Source organism: Punica granatum, chromosome 1 (genome assembly GCF_007655135.1).
Source record: "Punica granatum isolate Tunisia-2019 chromosome 1, ASM765513v2, whole genome shotgun sequence".
Classification (NCBI taxonomy): domain Eukaryota; kingdom Viridiplantae; phylum Streptophyta; class Magnoliopsida; order Myrtales; family Lythraceae; genus Punica; species Punica granatum.
Genome location: NC_045127.1, coordinates 14,124,747 through 14,142,370, shown reverse-complemented (window position 1 = coordinate 14,142,370; position 17,624 = coordinate 14,124,747). Strand labels below are relative to the sequence as shown.

The 17,624-nt window shown below is 35.7% G+C and overlaps 1 protein-coding gene across 1 annotated transcript; it reads left to right on the top strand.

The window, feature by feature from the left end:
• Window positions 1–3,457: 3,457 nt before the first annotated feature.
• On the top strand, window positions 3,458–13,045 carry LOC116192878 (phosphate transporter PHO1-like). Its single transcript, XM_031521566.1, has 15 exons — window positions 3,458–3,905; window positions 5,694–5,789; window positions 6,794–7,040; window positions 7,890–8,253; window positions 8,465–8,513; window positions 9,006–9,077; window positions 9,325–9,454; window positions 9,964–10,084; window positions 10,611–10,860; window positions 10,932–11,036; window positions 11,147–11,191; window positions 11,295–11,447; window positions 11,826–12,104; window positions 12,295–12,431; window positions 12,531–13,045. The coding sequence occupies exons 1-15, from the start codon at window positions 3,657–3,659 to the stop codon at window positions 12,619–12,621; spliced, it is 2,388 nt and encodes a 795-aa protein (XP_031377426.1). The 5' UTR covers window positions 3,458–3,656; the 3' UTR covers window positions 12,622–13,045.
• The last annotated feature ends 4,579 nt before the right edge of the window (window positions 13,046–17,624 follow it).

Below are 17,624 nucleotides of genomic sequence, written 5' to 3'. Positions count from 1 at the left end.
ATGCATGATGTTCATAGTTATATTCCAATGGTTGTACTTGTCCAAACCCGATTATAATTCCATCATATTCATATGATCCAAACGGAGCCCTAATGTCATTCTCGAAGCAACACAAGCCACCAACATGAGAAACTTAAATAGACTAATCATGAACTCATAATATTATATGTTCATTAGTGTGAAAGACCATGCTACTTCTTTTTTAATCTCTCAATATGTATGTGAAATTATTTCCCAGTTGCGTATATGACTTGTTGGATTTGCAAAATATTTATATTCAATAAGTTTGATTTTTGCAGGCAGTATTTTTAATTTCGATTCATCTATACCATTTGAAACAACTTAAAAATTTTTGCTATAAGCGTCACACCTTCACTTTTAATTTGTTCATGATCATAATAATGAGTTTGCTGCTATTGTGTCGGTGTTCTTTCGTAAATATAAATTTTTAATCGTAGGTATACTTCAATAAGTTATAGAATAATTTAATATAATGATTATAGAAAATATAATGTGAAAGCATGTGTTTTTAACATATAGATATACAATAAAAGCATGTTTATAATTATAACCGTGATGCCATATAGATATACAATAAAAGCCTGTTTTTAAAAGCATGGATTGACTTTTTTTTTCCGATCATTTATTATAAATTTTCTTTTTTTATATATAATACTCCTGAATGAAAGGACGCCCTTATGATCATAGAATAATTCCACATTCGTCACTTGTATCCGCCTTTTCTTAACTTTAAATTATATGTATAGAAAGTTAAAGAAAATAAATCTGAAAATAAAATAATATTCACAATAAACAAGATGGGATGTAAATATCTTTATGTAAATACCAAAAGTAAAAAAATCAGATCACAAAACCAAGATGAGATGTGACTGTCCTTACGAAAATACAAAAAATAAAAGAAAAAAGAAAAGAACGTTATGAATGATCACTGCTCCTTTGTACACGCACCTTGCTCCCTTTTACATTTTTTCCATTATTACCGACCGCCTTCACTTCATTTTCCTTACTTATTTATTTGCCAAACACCTTTACTTCCTTTCCCTTTTTTATTATTTAGTTATTAAGGCATGATACTGAAAGAATTCTTTCTCTCTGTTTTTTTCTAAATTAATTGTTATTTTTTAGTTTCAAATATCTAATAAAGCAAAATAATAAATTCCTTTCTTTTTCGTTTTCATAAAATAAAAAGTTGACTCTAATTTTAATTGAATTATTAAATAGAACAAGAACAAAAAAGTTTGCAAGAGTGAGGAAGACTTCCACACTCTTCCCCACCTTACTCAAAAAATGACAACTTTATAAGTTTTTCTTGATTTTTTAAGGTAATTTTTCTCGAAGATATGTTTTCTCTTGAAATTAAGCCAAAAGATTATCAGTGTTGCCAATTTAGAAGCTCTACACAATATTAATTTCTAAGGAGAGCCTAATTTCAGCAGAACCGACCACTTTTATGTACGAATAATTAATGGACTCACTGCTTACATGCAAGAAAGATGCATGACAAGCAACTAACCCGAATAATTTCAGAAAAGACAGACTAATAAGTTATATGACTTGCAGATTTTTCAAGTAGGTTAAGCCTAAGTACCCCTTCTTATAAGTAAATACATATATATATATATACACACGACTTAATAATATTTTTAAAGTTAATGGCGAAGTGATTCATTAATGTAAACTGAATAAAAAATAGAGCTAATAGCACAACAGAGATTTAGAAGGAAAAATACATCAGTAGGAGAGGAGAAAAGCCTCAAGGATCCTCCAAATGAAAAGTACTTTAAGAGAGAAGAAGGCTTTATGGTGTGATCTCTTTTTAACGCAATAATTTGTCTTTTTTTTTTCTTGGACTGTCGAATTCTAATTATTAATGTAAGCACAAAATTAACCATAAAGAGAAGTGGAGAAAATCAACCAAGGAACGAATATGACAAGTCATGAAATATGTAAGGGAACGAACCCTGTCTTTTTTCGTCGGAGTTCGACTGAATTAGAGTCTATCAAGTTAAGCCAAGAACCAGCCTCTCGGTTAGTAGTCTGTCAATTTCCCCAGTAAGACCACTGCACTATTGGTTTTTTTAAAAATATGAGACGATGCGAAAGGTTAATTACATGGTATGTACACAAATTGTCATCCAGAAAATCGTGATTAAAATGAGAAAATTTCCTGAAAATGAAGGAAATATAAGCTACTTAAAATGACAAAATAAAAAATTCTGGTATATACAAAACCAAATATACTACCTCATAGGCTTCCTTTGAGAAAGTTGACAAATTTCAGATTCAGAAAGAGACTTCTAAGGACGTATGACATACATTAATGAAGTCCGAAGCCATCCTTCATGGTCATAATTAATAAGGAAATAAACATTTTCCATGTCGGATGAGATAAAAATTCATTAATTATCACCGAGAAATAATCATGTTTTTTATCGGAAAAAATGACCTTATTTTTTGTAGGGAAACATATGAAAACCTCATATATATACTTCTAATTATCAATATTCTTTTCCAAGTAATAATTCGAAAAAAAAAGGCAAATAAATTAGAGCATTGGTGAAATTGTTCTATACATGTATGCATATTGTTAACATGTTAACAGTTGCCACTTGTTTGCACGTCTTGTGCACAGGACAAACAGAACCAAGAAAATACAAAGACATGAAATAAACATTAATACAATTTTACTGAAAATTAATCAAATCAGAATACCGTAGCTTCAACAACCCAGTACCCTTCTCATGTAATTTCCAGAAAAAGAAATGCCGAAAAATAATAATTTTGGAAAAAAAAGCAAGTAGTCAAGGAGGCGTGTTTAGCGCCATTAAAACTTTTCTAGGCCGTCTGCACCAAAAATAAGGAAATCATGAGTGGAAGAAAAAAGAACTTTTCCATATAATTAGACAAAACCCCATTATTTTCGTTTCCCTTTTGTATCTTTTGGTTGACACAACACAAAGTATGAACTCGCATTAACTACGAGGATGCGATTCAACGCAAATTCAGCTATTATTGGACGGACTTTATTTGTAGTGTAAAGGTTCGAAAATTGCCAAATCGACATCCGAATGGGATTGATTTTAGCCCACTAGACTAAGGATACCTGTATATATATAATCAGAGAAAAGTACTAATCTGCATATATATAAGTATAATGGATCAAAAATAAATACTCTCTGGCCATCAACTACATATAAGGCCACCGGCCAGACTTTACTTGTTCGATGGTCTTACAATGTTTTCACGTTTGTTTGCAAAAGGATGTTCACGTGCCTGTGGAGACTGATCAGACAAAACTCGGACACCACTCACTATAGAAAAATGAAGGGAAAAAAAAAAAAGAATCCCACTCATTCTCAACACAATGCGAAATTATTATATATAAGAAGGAAAAGGAAAGCTCCATTACTAACAAGCAATCTCCCATTCTCCCTCTCTCTCTCTCTCTCTCTCTCTCACTCACCTCTCTTTTTCTCCATACACGACTCTTGTGTCTTTGTTGTATATATAAACCTCCCAACTCCATCTCTCTCTCTTGCTAGATCCCCTTCATCTCTCCCTCTCCCCTTCCCTTCCCTTCACACATCAAAAAAAAAAAAGGGAAGGAAGGAAGGAAGGAAGAAGAAAAGGCAAAAATGGTGAAGTTCTCTAAGGAGCTTGATGCTCAGCTTATTCCCGAGTGGAAGGATGCCTTTGTCAACTACAGGCAGCTCAAGAAGCACATCAAGAAGATAAAGCTCTCCCAGAAACCGAAGCAGCCCCAGGACCTGAACGTCGACTTGTTCGGCTGGTCCATCTTCAACCCGGTCTGCTCCCTCGTGACACAGATCACTGGCGGGCCTGGTCATGCCAGTAGCATTAGCTCGCCCGACAGTATCTCCCAGGTGAGAAAATACTCTACCACGTGCGTTCTGAATAACACAAGGCAATATTAAAAATAAATCGCGCGAGTTTATAATGGATGTCGAAATGATTTGCTCACGTGCGGTATAATGTTCGCCCCTAGTTGAAATAACCAAGTGTATCATTTTATACACGGATTATTAATTTCCGATGCACTTACTTGGATCCTAATTAAACAGCAGTTGAATTGCCTTCATTTAAATATAGCTAGTGATACATATGTATGTAATTTTTTCTCTGTTTTTTTTTTGTAACCGAAAGGAATATAATTGCACATTGCTTCAGCAAATCTGATTAGGAAGGCTTGCACATGAATTTTTACATATATATATATATATATATTCATGTATATGTATATGTCCTACTTATAAAAAAAATGTATATACATGTCCAAGAAAGCTAAGTGAGGTCATTTTCAGGCTAAAGTTGCTGCCGGGTTTTCCCAGAGCAGTTGAGTATTGCTCTAGCTAGCTCTTAGTGAACTGTTTATCCTTCGATTTATCGAATGTACAAGTCTCAGTTCCTCAAATTTCTTGATTCTATGGCACCAATGTTATGCATTTTGTTGATCCCTGGTCTCAGAAGCACATAAAAAAAAAATTCTCACAACAGATGATTGTGTAGATGAGAAATTCTAATATGACTCCGTGTCACCGTGATATGCTTAGTACTTTAGTTTAAATGTTTAGTATTTTAGTTAAATTATTTAATACTTTTACTATTTGTGATGGATGATACAAATACTAAACACTATAATTGTAATACTAAATACTTAAATTGAAAGTAGGAACAAAAAATACTTAGACAAATCACGATTACTAAAAATACTAAACACTTGAAATGAAATACTAAACGCTTGAACTGAAAGTATTAAACGTGTCACGGTGACACGAAGTCATTTTAGCAAAACCCCTGTGTAGATATAACCCTACACCTGACATATTTGGCCCGTGAAAGGTACATATATGTTGGTCCTCGTTTCCTATATACTTGAACATAATTCTTCAGTTTCATCTGATAAAATTTGAAAGTGACAGTTGAATGGATGTAGTTATTCATTCGAACCGACATTAACTGAAGGTTATACTATGTTACGACATGTATTACGTCACAACAAAATATTATCAATGAATATTATGTGAGGAACCCATTGTTCATGAAATTGGTTCATTCGAATGAGTTTGTCTTTGAATATTTTATCGGCTAATATATACGCACATAAAGCTATATAGCTTTTATTAGTTATTAAGTTTTGGCCAACTAAAAATGGTCAAATAATTTGTATATTAACTGTGGGCTCTGTCCAAATCAGCTTTCTATGTCTTCACGAGCAATAAAATTAACTATTTTTTATAGTTGATGGGAGTTCATATGGTGATTAATTAAAGGGGGAGTCACTCGAAGAAAAAGTCCCGTTTAAAAAAGGTAAGAAGAGAAGAAACGGCTGTAGCGCACTATAAGCCGGTGGAAGGCTCATTTTAGGAGGAAGGCTCATTTTAGGAGAATAATGTGATAGAGAATTATATATTCAAAGGGAAAAAAATTAAAGACTAATTAAAAACTGAAAACGGAAATACTGTGAGGGGGAGAAATAGAAAACGCATAAAAACAAGCAATGAATTAATTAACCTCTACGATTAAAGATCATATATACGTACGTATCATGAAAAACATGACATGTTTCCCAGGAAACGAGAGAAGTACTAAGAAAGAGAGGAAAATCTGAAAACATGTCCCATAATGGATTTCTGGTTTCCTTATATGAGCAGGTAAAGAATAGGGCAACCATAGAGGAAGGAGAAGAGGAGGAGCAAGATGAGCTCTACGAAAATGAGCTCGTTCAGCTCTTCTCCGAGGAAGATGAGGTAAAGTCGATTGACGCTCAAAAGTGTCTGTATGACAATCTTTTGATGCATATCGGCTATGTTTTGTTGTTAAACATTAGTTTTATAAAAAAAATTATGAATGGTTTTTCCGGTGAATGGTAATTTTATTTTTTTTAGTTAATAATGATAATATATCCTATCCTTCAGTCTGGTACTTCAAGCTTTTTAGTAATAATGATATTTTACTTATGGAGAAAAAAAACCTCAGCTTATCAAAAGTAACAATGATATTTGATTTAGATGGGGCTGAAGAGGTGCTTTTGCTAAATGACTTTTGTTTGAGTAGTCCAAGTAACATACAAAAGAAAATTGTTATTATAGCAAAAAGAAAATAGAGAATTTTGTTATTGACATAGTTTTGTTACGTATAATTCTACATCCTTCAAATAAAAAGTATTTGTTTGAATATCTTTTTGGGGAAAAAATTAAGGAAAGACTTGCATGTTTGGTTTCGCAACAAAATTTTAAAATCACAACTCTAACCTAATTCTACCCATAACAAAACAAAATAACTTATACAAAGTCAAAGAGTGGGTCTCATTTATACCACTCTTTTTCAACAATAAAATAAAATAATTCATACAAAATCAAAGGATGGACCTCATTTATACCACTCTTTTTCAAAATCAAAATTTGATTTTAAAATCTTACTATGAAACCAAACGCAACATAAAAATGTTTCTGAATTTAGACAATCCATAAAGTTTCCGAGAAGGGCCTGGATTTTAATTTTGCTCCTTATAGCTATAGAATGTCCCAATATTACCCCTCAAGTGTTACTAACAGAATTAATAAACTTTTTGAGGAAAAAATGGGCATTAGAAATTAAAAATAACAATCTCATAAATAACTTTTTAGCCTATAAAGGAGGCTGGTAAGCATGGTAAATAAAAAGTAGCCTTTTAAGTTGAGATTATTTTAAAAGATTAATAAGTTTGTGAAAAGAACTCATTCAAAGTATTAACTTCAAAAATTTTGGTTAGGTGAAAGCGTTCTTCGATTCACTGGATCAAGAGCTGAAAAAGGTGGACGAGTTCTACAAGTTGAGGGAGGGCGAGTTCCTTGAGAGAGGACAACTCCTCAACAACCAGCTCCAGATCTTGCTCGACCTCAAGCAGATACTCATCCATCGACGCAAGGAGAGATCCTCGTTTAAATCGACAAACTCCTCCGAAAGTCTCCATAGCCCGTGGCCGCCTTCGAGTCGAAACTCTGACTTCTCAGCTCCAGGTGATTACTCACTCCCATATTTTGGTTCCAATTAAATTAGCTCGTCCAGAACTGCATACCCAATGCAACATTAATTTTGGCTCCTAAGATATATATAGTTTTGCTATGTAACAAGTAAATAGATAGTAACCCAATATACTTACAATATTGAGTTGTTACTAAATAAATAAATTACATTATATCTCACAATGATAGTCTTTAATATAATAGGGGTAATTTCAAATTCTCGCCTGCCAATAGAATGAAAATTGTTGCTATTTATTCATTTATTTATTATTTTATGTAACCAGAGTATTCGGATTTTGTCCCACTAATTTCATTGTTCACTTGAACACACTACAAGCTAACAGAATAGGTCAGTCCGTTCATAGACAGTGCATGTGACACAATAAGAAATATTCTCTTGCATGATTTCTAGAATAACTCGAATATGGGCTTCTTCGAATGTTATATCAGGAATATTTGAATATTTATTTTAATCAATATATGTCAAGAAGAAAACAAATTGCTTATCTAGACTAGAAAATAAATTATTATTATTATTACAAAAGCAAAAAAAGAGGAAATAGCTCTTCATCAAGCATTTTATCCCAAAAAAAATTAAAAAGCAGTGACAAAGATATTTTTTTTTGGTGAAAAGTAATAATTTATTAAAACAAACCATTCCATGTTGGAAAGGTTCTATTTTTATGGGACCAAAAAAAAAAGAAAAATGTTTTATTTTGTTGTTTTGTAGTAAAATTGGGAATTATTGAAAAAATAAAAAATAAAAAAATTTAGAAACAAACTGTGTGTAGTCAACCTGTTCGACGAAATGCCGCTTGGACTAACTACCAGTTTCTCATGCAGACTCGCCGGCGGAGCTCCCGGCAACCCCTACGCTGACGGCGGCATCGGAAACAGACGAGGTGATCGCGGCGCTGGAGAGGAATGGGCTGAGCTTTGTTGGGGTGGCAACGAGGTCCAAGGCCAAGGCGGCCGGTAACAACGGGAAGCCGCCGAAGACAGCGATGAGGATCGAGATACCGGCCACGACGCCCACCCGGACCATCACCGCCGTCACATCGGCGCTGTGGGAGGACCTGGTCAACAACCCGAGGAAGGACGGCCCCGCCGACTTCATCAACCGGAAGAAGATACAATACGCCGAGAAGATGATCAGGGGAGCCTTCGTTGAGCTCTACCGAGGCCTTGGACTGCTCAAGACTTACAGGTCCCTGTCATTGCTCTGTTATTGTTCCATTGACTGCATTTGGATTTTGCTGAAATTCTGCTAATTATCAATCTGATTGGACCATTTGCTATTAGACGATGATAGCTATCATATATCAGCAATATATTAGAACTATGAGACTATTTATGATTCATGTGAAGTATCGGTTTCAAAATAATGGGTTTTGATACGGATTCGCTATTTCGCCCAGCTCCCTGAATATGACAGCTTTCACGAAGATACTCAAGAAATTTGACAAGGTGAGATGGTGGAATGGCTCATCAATTTGGTTTAGATGGCTCGGTTCTTTTGTCGAAAATGATTTGTAGCCTTCTGATTTCTTTCGGTTTGAAAATGCAGAAGTTGTATATGAGGTATTAACGTGTTGATATGTATTTTGAAGTATTTGTCTTTCGATAAATATATGAAAACCCGTATTCATATTCTGTAAAGAAATGAAGGAAAAAGAAACGTAAATCAATTTTTTACACAAGGAAAAAAAATCGAGTTGCTTTCTAAAATCATATAAAGAAATAGGTATTGGAAGAACTAGGAGACTGTCAAATAGTAAGTGATTAGATGTGATCACGGACGGCCTCCTATCCTGTCTGTCTGTATATTTTGTTATTGTTGTTCATTGTCTCTTTTACACCATAGATGAATTTTCATGGAGGTGGTCATTTTAGAAATAGATGTCATCGCGTCAACTAGTGTTACTTGGCTAAAATGGTCGTGTTATCGTTAATATGCAGGTGGCAAGGCGGCAATCATCGGGGACTTACTTAAAAGAAGTGAAGAGATCTCACTTCGTAAGTTCAGATAAGGTAAATGAGATGCCTACGCTTGAGGAAGATTATGGATTGTTATTATTATTTTTCTCTTTTGTTCAGATGTGGAGCTAGTGGGCTCTTGCTACATATGTCTGGGCACGCGTATTACACATTTAATTTGCAGTAGATTGTATATTAATGGTGTCTGACTCGTGTCAGGTATTATTCTTCTGGGCTTTCATTCTGGGAGAGGTGTTTACGTGTTTCTAATGGCTGCTCCTTATACTTTTGGTTTGATTAGGTTGTGAGGTTAATGGATGAAGTGGAGTCCATATTCACAAAGCACTTTGCCAACAATGACAGGAAAAAGGCCATGAAGTTCTTGAGACCACAGCAGAGTAAAGATTCTCACATGGTTACTTTCTTTGTTGGTAATCTCTCTCTCTCTCTCTCTAAAAAAACATAGACATCTCATTTACACATTTTAAATCGTATAAGAAAAAACGGCGGAATCTACTTACCGCATTAAGCAATTCGAACTTTCTGCCATTAGTTTAATGGAATTCCATCTTCATATTTTCATTAAACATCTAAAATTTCATCTAGAAGCCTCGTAAAGTCAATGAAGAAGTTAAGAAAGCTTGTTTTATATGGAGCTTCAAGTGCATTCTCCTTTTCTTTATTCATTCAATTTTCCTGATACGTCATATTATAAATTCTCTCATGTTCAGTTTGCTAAATATTTGAGTCTATAATGTGTTGTAAGATCCTTACTCTATTGTATCTCATTGAAAAAACCTTCCGACCTTGTACTGCTACGAACTCTTATTGGCTACTTTCTTCTTCATGATAGTCCATCGTAGAACTCCTTTTGTTCTAAAATTTTTCCCCTTGGATATTTCCTCATGTCAGTAATTTTCTTCTCGTTTCTCGGTTGCAGGATTGTTTACTGGTTCCTTTGTGACATTATTTAGCATTTATGCAATCTTAGCACACGTAGCTGGTATATTCTCTCCAAGCAATGATGTAGGCTACATGGAAATCGTCTACCCTGTCTTCAGGTCCTACATTCGAACAACTTTTTATTCCAGTGTCCTCTCAAAAATAAAGTTCTATCTTCAAAGGCTTGAAGTATTTGGAAGATGAAAAAATAAGGCGTTCTGAATACTTGTTTTCCATGTCAAAGTTCAACATTATTTACTTTTGACGCATATATTGTGTCGTTTCGAAATAATTTCTGAATAATTCTGGTGACTAATAATTGGACGCCTGGACTCCACAATCAGTGAGCAGTAGTTGGCCAGCCAGCTCATTGTAGTTCGGTAGAAGCTAGATTTTTTGCTTTTTAAAACACCATAAAAAAGTTTTATCTTATCTTTTGTTAAAAAAAAGTTTTATCTTATCTTTTGTTAAAAAGAAAAAAGTTTGAGTCGGTTTGTTAGAAAAGAATAGGTCCAGAATGCCCGTCCAAACGACTTAGTTGTTGGCTGCTTTTGAAAACAATAACTTCAAAGTGGCATTTTATTCCGTCTTCTCGTAATGTAGTGTGATGTGCAAATCTGATCTATTTTTCTTTTCATTGTGCAGTGTATTCGCCTTGCTAAGCTTGCACTTGTTTATGTACGGCTGCAACTTATTTATGTGGAGGAGCACGAGGATCAATTACAATTTCATATTCGAGTTCTCGCCTAACACGTCTCTCAAGTACCGGGACGCCTTTCTTATTTGCACCACCTTCATGACCGCTGTGGTCAGTGCCATGGTCATTCACCTCCTCTTACGGGCCAATGGCTTCTCCCCTTCCCAAGTTGATGCTATTCCAGGATTTCTGCTCCTGGTCAGTGACATTACTCTCTCAAAATGTAAAGTGCTAATTTGCTCTATTATTAACTCCAATTTGTTGTGCAGATCTTTATTGCTCTCCTCATTTGCCCACTTGACTTTTTTTACCGCCCGACACGCTATTGTTTCATCTCTGTTCTGCGCAACATAATCTGTTCTCCATTTTATAAGGTAGAATTACGTCTTGGGATTGAGGACTTTTTATTGGGAACAAAGGCTTATTTTCACATTTTCGTCTTGTGGGTTTCATGTCGACATAATTTTAAATTCGTTGAATGCAGGTTTTGCTGGTTGACTTTTTCATGGCTGACCAGCTTACTAGCCAGGTATTATTGCTAGAAACAGATGTCCATCTTGGAAAACACATAGCTCAAACCACCAAGTCATACTTTTTTTGAGTTATATATGACTATTTGTTTGTGTTTATAGATCCCGTTGATGAGGCATATGGAATCTACAGCCTGCTATTTCCTCACAAGAAGTTTTAGGACACATCAATATGAGATCTGCAGATCGGGAAGGATGTACCGGGAGCTCGTTTACATAATCTCATTCCTGCCTTATTATTGGCGTGCAATGCAGGTATACATACTAGCCAAAATAAAGCTTTGCAATAAATGTTAAGACATATATCATTAGAAAAACGATTCAATCTTAGTCCATTTGGTTCTGGGAAACTAATTTCAGCTTTCCAGCTTCTCATTTTGCAACATTTGTAAAACGAATAAAAGAGCAATAATGGTTTGGGCTGTAATCCACAGAATTGCCTGATCCAGCATGTCTTTTAAAGTCGGATCAAACAGTTTGTTTCCTCAATTTACTTATCTTTACAGAGAAGAAAAATGTAAAATTGGAATACTATACCTTTTGCTGGGCACTAAACAATAACAGTTTTAAGAATGAATAGTATCTCGTCAATCCCAGTTCAATATCGTATGATTGTTTTGTTAAAAATTGTAGTGCGCAAGGAGATGGTTTGACGAATGCGATGTGAACCAGTTGGCGAACATGGGGAAGTACGTTTCTGCAATGGTGGCAGCTGGGGCAAGAATTACATACGCAAGGCAGGAGAACCACTTGTGGTTTGCTATAGTTTTGATAACTTCCATTATTGCCACGCTTTATCAACTTTACTGGGATTTCGTCAAGGACTGGGGCTTTCTCAACCCGAAGTCCAAGAACCCATGGCTTAGGGACGACTTGATTCTGAAGAATAAGGGAATCTATTATTTTTCCATCGTAAGCTCCTCTTTCTGTCTCTCTCTCTCAGGGCAATATCAATTGTGAGCTGGCAATATTTGACAAAATTCGGTTTTGTACATGTTCATGGAATTTCTGACATCTGACATCAGTATGAAGCTAATATGCATTATATAGCACGAAATACCACCTCTGTTCATAGTTTCATAGCTGAAAGCTTGAATTGTAGGCACTTAATGTGGTTCTAAGAGTGGTTTGGGTCGAAACGGTGATGAAGTTCCGCATCGGGGGTGTCGAGTCACGGCTACTCGACTTTTTCGTTGCTTCGCTGGAGGTTATTCGCCGAGGCCATTGGAACTTCTATAGGTACTTATGCTCTTCAAGTACTGATCACGTTCACATCTTTCCCAAACCAGTGGAGACAATTCTGCTAGAAGCGGTAATGATTTTCTATTTACTGGTCAGGTTGGAGAACGAGCACCTGAACAATGTAGGGAAATTCCGAGCCGTGAAGACGGTTCCTCTCCCATTCCGCGAGATGGACTATGAGGACTGAGATCCCCTGTATCAGCTCCATTCTGCAGGTCTCCCTTCATAAGGTGACATAAGTCGGAGACGAGCAAAAAGGTCCTCTCCGTTGCCTGAGATGATCGGAAATCTCATCTCGAGAAGATTGTGCAATCACTGTCACCCTTCATTTCTTATTATCCACCCGGGCAGGACAAGAAGAAGTGCCGTAAGGCTATGGAGGCGGTGAATTGAAGAAACTGTGCAGTGCTTATTGTATGTAAAGATCAAAGCTAGGGTTACTCGGACACGGTGACGGCCGATGTATCTCATGTACTTATTGAATTTTTTTTTTTTTTTAACCTCTAAAGTAATGGATCTGTTGAAATAACTCCATTCTCCAAGTTGAATCCATGTCGCTTCTGCGGCAGAAATTCAAAGAGCAAAATACTCAAAGCCATCGATTTCTTAGCTGCTTTTCATTTTCTGTTGAATGGTGATTATAAAGACAGAAAATGAGACCGACTCCATATGGATACCGAACGAGGAATTATTTCCGAGCTATATATTGATGACATTATGGACTTAGAAATTTCACATCAGTATCCATTTTGCAGTTTAATGTAACGAAAGTCACAAACTAAAACGTTGAAGCTAACACAGCATAAATATTGTCTTTTGGCTAGCTTCAACATAAATGTTGTATTCTGCACTACGAGAAGGTATTGTATGTAACAGTGGTATGCAACGGAATTCACATGACAACATCACAAGACACGTAAAAAAATTTATTTTGTGATATTTCTAAAAACCAATAAAAATAGGGATACCTAGAGGCTTGTGATGTTGCCACATGAATTCCGTTGCATACCGCCATTACATACAAGACTTTCTCCTTTACTACAAGTGGAAAATGAATTCTAAGAAACCATTTTTGTGATAAACCATTAAGTGTCCAATTAGAATGCAGCAAATTCATAAATTAAATGTTAAAATGTTGATTATATGGACTAGCACCATAATTATTGATAATTGCAACAATCCTTTAGATCCTTTGCAATTACAGAATCATTTAAAAATTTCTCCTTGTGTTAGGCTTCAGCCCAACCTCCTCAGATTACAATCATGTGATGTTACTAATTGCAGTAAGGAATGATGTTCCAGGTCGGGATACATTTTCATTTGGACCCTGGTGAATTGACCAACACCGATCGATATCGACCTATTTCATGTATCTAGTTTAGAGTGTACTCAACTTACGATTATGGCCAAATTGACCATAGCTTGGCCCAGATCAGGGCCAAGACCTAGAGAATGCATTTAACAGCACATATCGGTTCGATGTGTTAAGAAACCGTAGTGTCAATGTATTAGCCCAAGACCATACAACCAACACCGGTGGAGATAAACTCGGAAAATATAGGGTGTGTTTGGAACTAGGTTGACTTCACTTAATTATTAAATTAAAAAATTACTTTACCATAATTCAACACGAAGCCCATGTGCATATTGTTTATCCTCCACTAAGACAAATCACGTAAATTACGAGTCTTCAACATTTTTCTTTTTTTGAAACTTATGAACTTGAACACTCATTTTATTTTAAATAATTAGCTGAAAACTAGTTAGGGTCAAATAAAATTGAAATTTTGAAAAATGACATCATGTAATACGATATTTTAACCATTTTTATGTAGTATTTTATATAATATATATAATAATATTTCCATTATGTCGCGCTATATTTTGAAATTTTTATACACTTGAGCACGTCGTCTATTTTCCATCTAAAGCTGGACAGAAAGTTCATGTGTCTTTTTTTTTTAGAACCCATGCAACGGCGTACACTTATGAAACCCCAACATATGAAAAATTATAAAAAAAAAATTCAAAAAGAAATAAAAGCAAAAATTGAAAAAGAACTTGAAACCCTTGAAAAAAAGGTCGGCGATAGGGGTCTCGCCAATAACTACCATCCCCCAAATTGGGGTTGTCGGTAGTCCCACATGAGCGATGGTGACTTCCAGTGAGATTTTCACAACCAGATTTGAGAGAAAAAAAAAAAGAAAACGCTAAATATGAAAAAGTAAAGTGGAGTGACTATGGAAGTCTCGATGGCTAGGCACTACCCCTCAATCGAGGCCACCTGGCAATAGAGGTTGCTGACGACCTTGGCCAACTGGGGTGGTGGTGGTTGCCATCGAGGCCCCCCAAATCGGAATAGAAAGACCCTTTAATTATAGGATTCTCACTGTTCCAGCTGTGAGAGCCTCGATGGCATCCATCACCCCTTCATCAAGACCATCGTCTACCTCTGTTCCCATTGGCCATCTCGAATGAGTTGTTGATCGCTAGCGAGGCCCCTGCCAACGACTCCCCTCCTCTTTGTGGTTTTTATTTCCAATTTTTTATTTTAATCTTTCTAACTTTTTATATTTTTATTAAAAAATTAAGCTGAGGCCCACAAGTGTCCACTGTCTCCAAAAAAATTAAAGCCACCTCACCTTTCGTCCAAATTTTGATGAAAAAATATATGGTATGTTAGGGCGTGCAAAATTTCAAAATATCGTGCTATATAGTGGAAATATTATGATATATGTTATTTCGTGAAAAAGATCTGAATATTGTATTATAAGGTATAATTTTTTTCGGTGTATACTCAAGTATCTAGAAGCCCAATAGGGTCTGACTAATCATGTCGGGAGATTGAGCATTAAATGTTATTCTCTCTCCTAACAAGTGCGCCATCCAGAGTTCGAACTTATGTTTACCTCTTTATGAGGGTGAGCTGCTTACATTCAACCAACACAATAAGAGTATAATTTACCTTGAAAAAAAAGGTAAGTAAAGAAAGATCAAATTTTTTGGCCTCAAGCCCAGTATCTTAACCAAAAAAAAAAACAGAGAGAGAAGTCTTTGGTTTTGGTCCTCGAAAGATTACTTTGCCATTGTTTTGGTCCCTCAAAGATATTTGCCATATTTTCGTCCCTCAATCTCCATTTTGTCTATTTTCTGGGAGTGCAAAATTTGACAGAAATTCCATGTGATGTATAAGCTGGACGTAACTCCGTTAAACCTCCATCCCACCCACCCCCCAAATTGGCTTGAAAGGCGTCGTTGTCTTCCTTACTCGCCCGCCCTAAGACCGAACTAGTTCATCCATTCCCGCCAAAATTAACCCACAAACGTTATCGTTTAGGGATTTAGGACAAACATAGAGCCCCAAATGGTGAAATTGTTCTATAATGATTTAGGTTTGTTGAAATTGGGCGGATAGGTTCTGTTAATCGTACATTGAAGAGGTGGAAATTTCAATTGTGAAGGCAATATACTCAATCTAAGCAATTTGCTCTTGATTCCGTTCCGTTCCTTGCCAATCGATCAGCCAAGATTCCCTTCCCTTTTCACTTTTTGTTATTAAATCGTAGTTGGAATATTTGAGAATGGCAAAAAGCCTACTTTGGTTGTTGTCCCATACTGTTGTGGAAACAAATATTGTCAAATGGCAGTTAGAAACATCCAATTATTGTCTGCTTTCGGTTCCTTTTTATTGTTATTGTTTCGATGTGGTCTAATGATATCATTACTCTTTGTTGTTGTTTCTTTGTGGTCCCTTCTTGTGATCTCTTTTGTGGTTCATTGCTGTTTTTTCAATATCAAAACAACACATAGTACTGATAGAGTAATATGGTTGTTTTTTTAATACATGTATAGATTATGGATGATGACTTGTACACGTTGATTTTTTACCATGAGGGTGAGTTAGTCTCTGAACCTTGTGTGCAATATGTTGGTGGAGAAATTGATGTATGGGGGACATAGTATCATATCCAGAGAATCATATGTTAAGTATGGATATAAAAACCAAAGAGGCTATGAAAGATTACACAATTTCAATTAGGTGGGAAGTGGTTATGAAGAAGAATGATAAGATCAGATTCAAGTGTCAACCTGGTTGTGAATGGGAGGAATTATGTTATTGGGCAGAACATTATGGAGCTTTTCAGCTAAAGAAGTTGATTTCCAATCACAACTGCTCTAGGAAGTTACATAATAAACAAGCAGACAGTAAATGGATTGCTCAGAAAGTGGTACAACAACTAAGAAGGATGTCTAACATGACTGTAGGGTATGCATATAAGTATTTATTTGATGTATTCTCCATTAAAGTGGGTGCATGGAAGATATACAATGCCTTACACATTTCAAGAAAGCTTGTTGAAGGCTGTGAACAAAAGCAATATGTAAGATTAAAAGATTATTATGGAGATATTAGAGCAGGCAACCCTGATTCCAGTGCAGTAATTATGCTTGACAAACCAAACTTAAACTTCCCTCCTATATTTGATAGGATGTACATATATTTTGATGCAAGTAAGATGGGGTTTTTAGATGGGTTCAGACCACTTATAGGGTTAGATGGATGCTTCCTGAAGGGCTACTCTGGAGGTACTCTGCTAACTGATGTCACTCAGGACCCTAACCATATGTTTTATTGAATAGCATATGTAGTTGTGGAACATGAGACTAAGAACACTTGGAACTAGTTCTTGAAAAGGCTATTTGAAGACATTGGAGATTTAAGGGAACAATGTTGAGAGTTTATATCAGACATACAAAGGGTGATTGTCTTTTGGTTCATATCGCAATTTCATTTTCCATATCTTTGTGTAAGCATCTAACTATTATTTTCTATATTTTCTTTGGCAGGGCCTTAGGGAGACAATTAAGGAATTATGGTCGGACTCAATTCACAGGTTCTATGTTAAACATCTTGAAACAAATGTTTGGAAAAATTGGAATCGTATTGATTTCAGAAAAAAGCTATGGCAATGTGCTAGATCAAACACCATGGGAGAGTTTGAATGCTGCTATTGTGAAGTATTGAGGAAGACTAATCATCACCATGTTAGAGGAGAGCGGGTTATATTTGATGAGGAAGATGAACTTTAGTATGAATAAGATTGCAAGATACGAAGGTCCAATCACACCAACTGCCCAGTCAAAGTTAGAAACAACAAAGAAGGATAGTCACAAATGGCATGCTCTTTG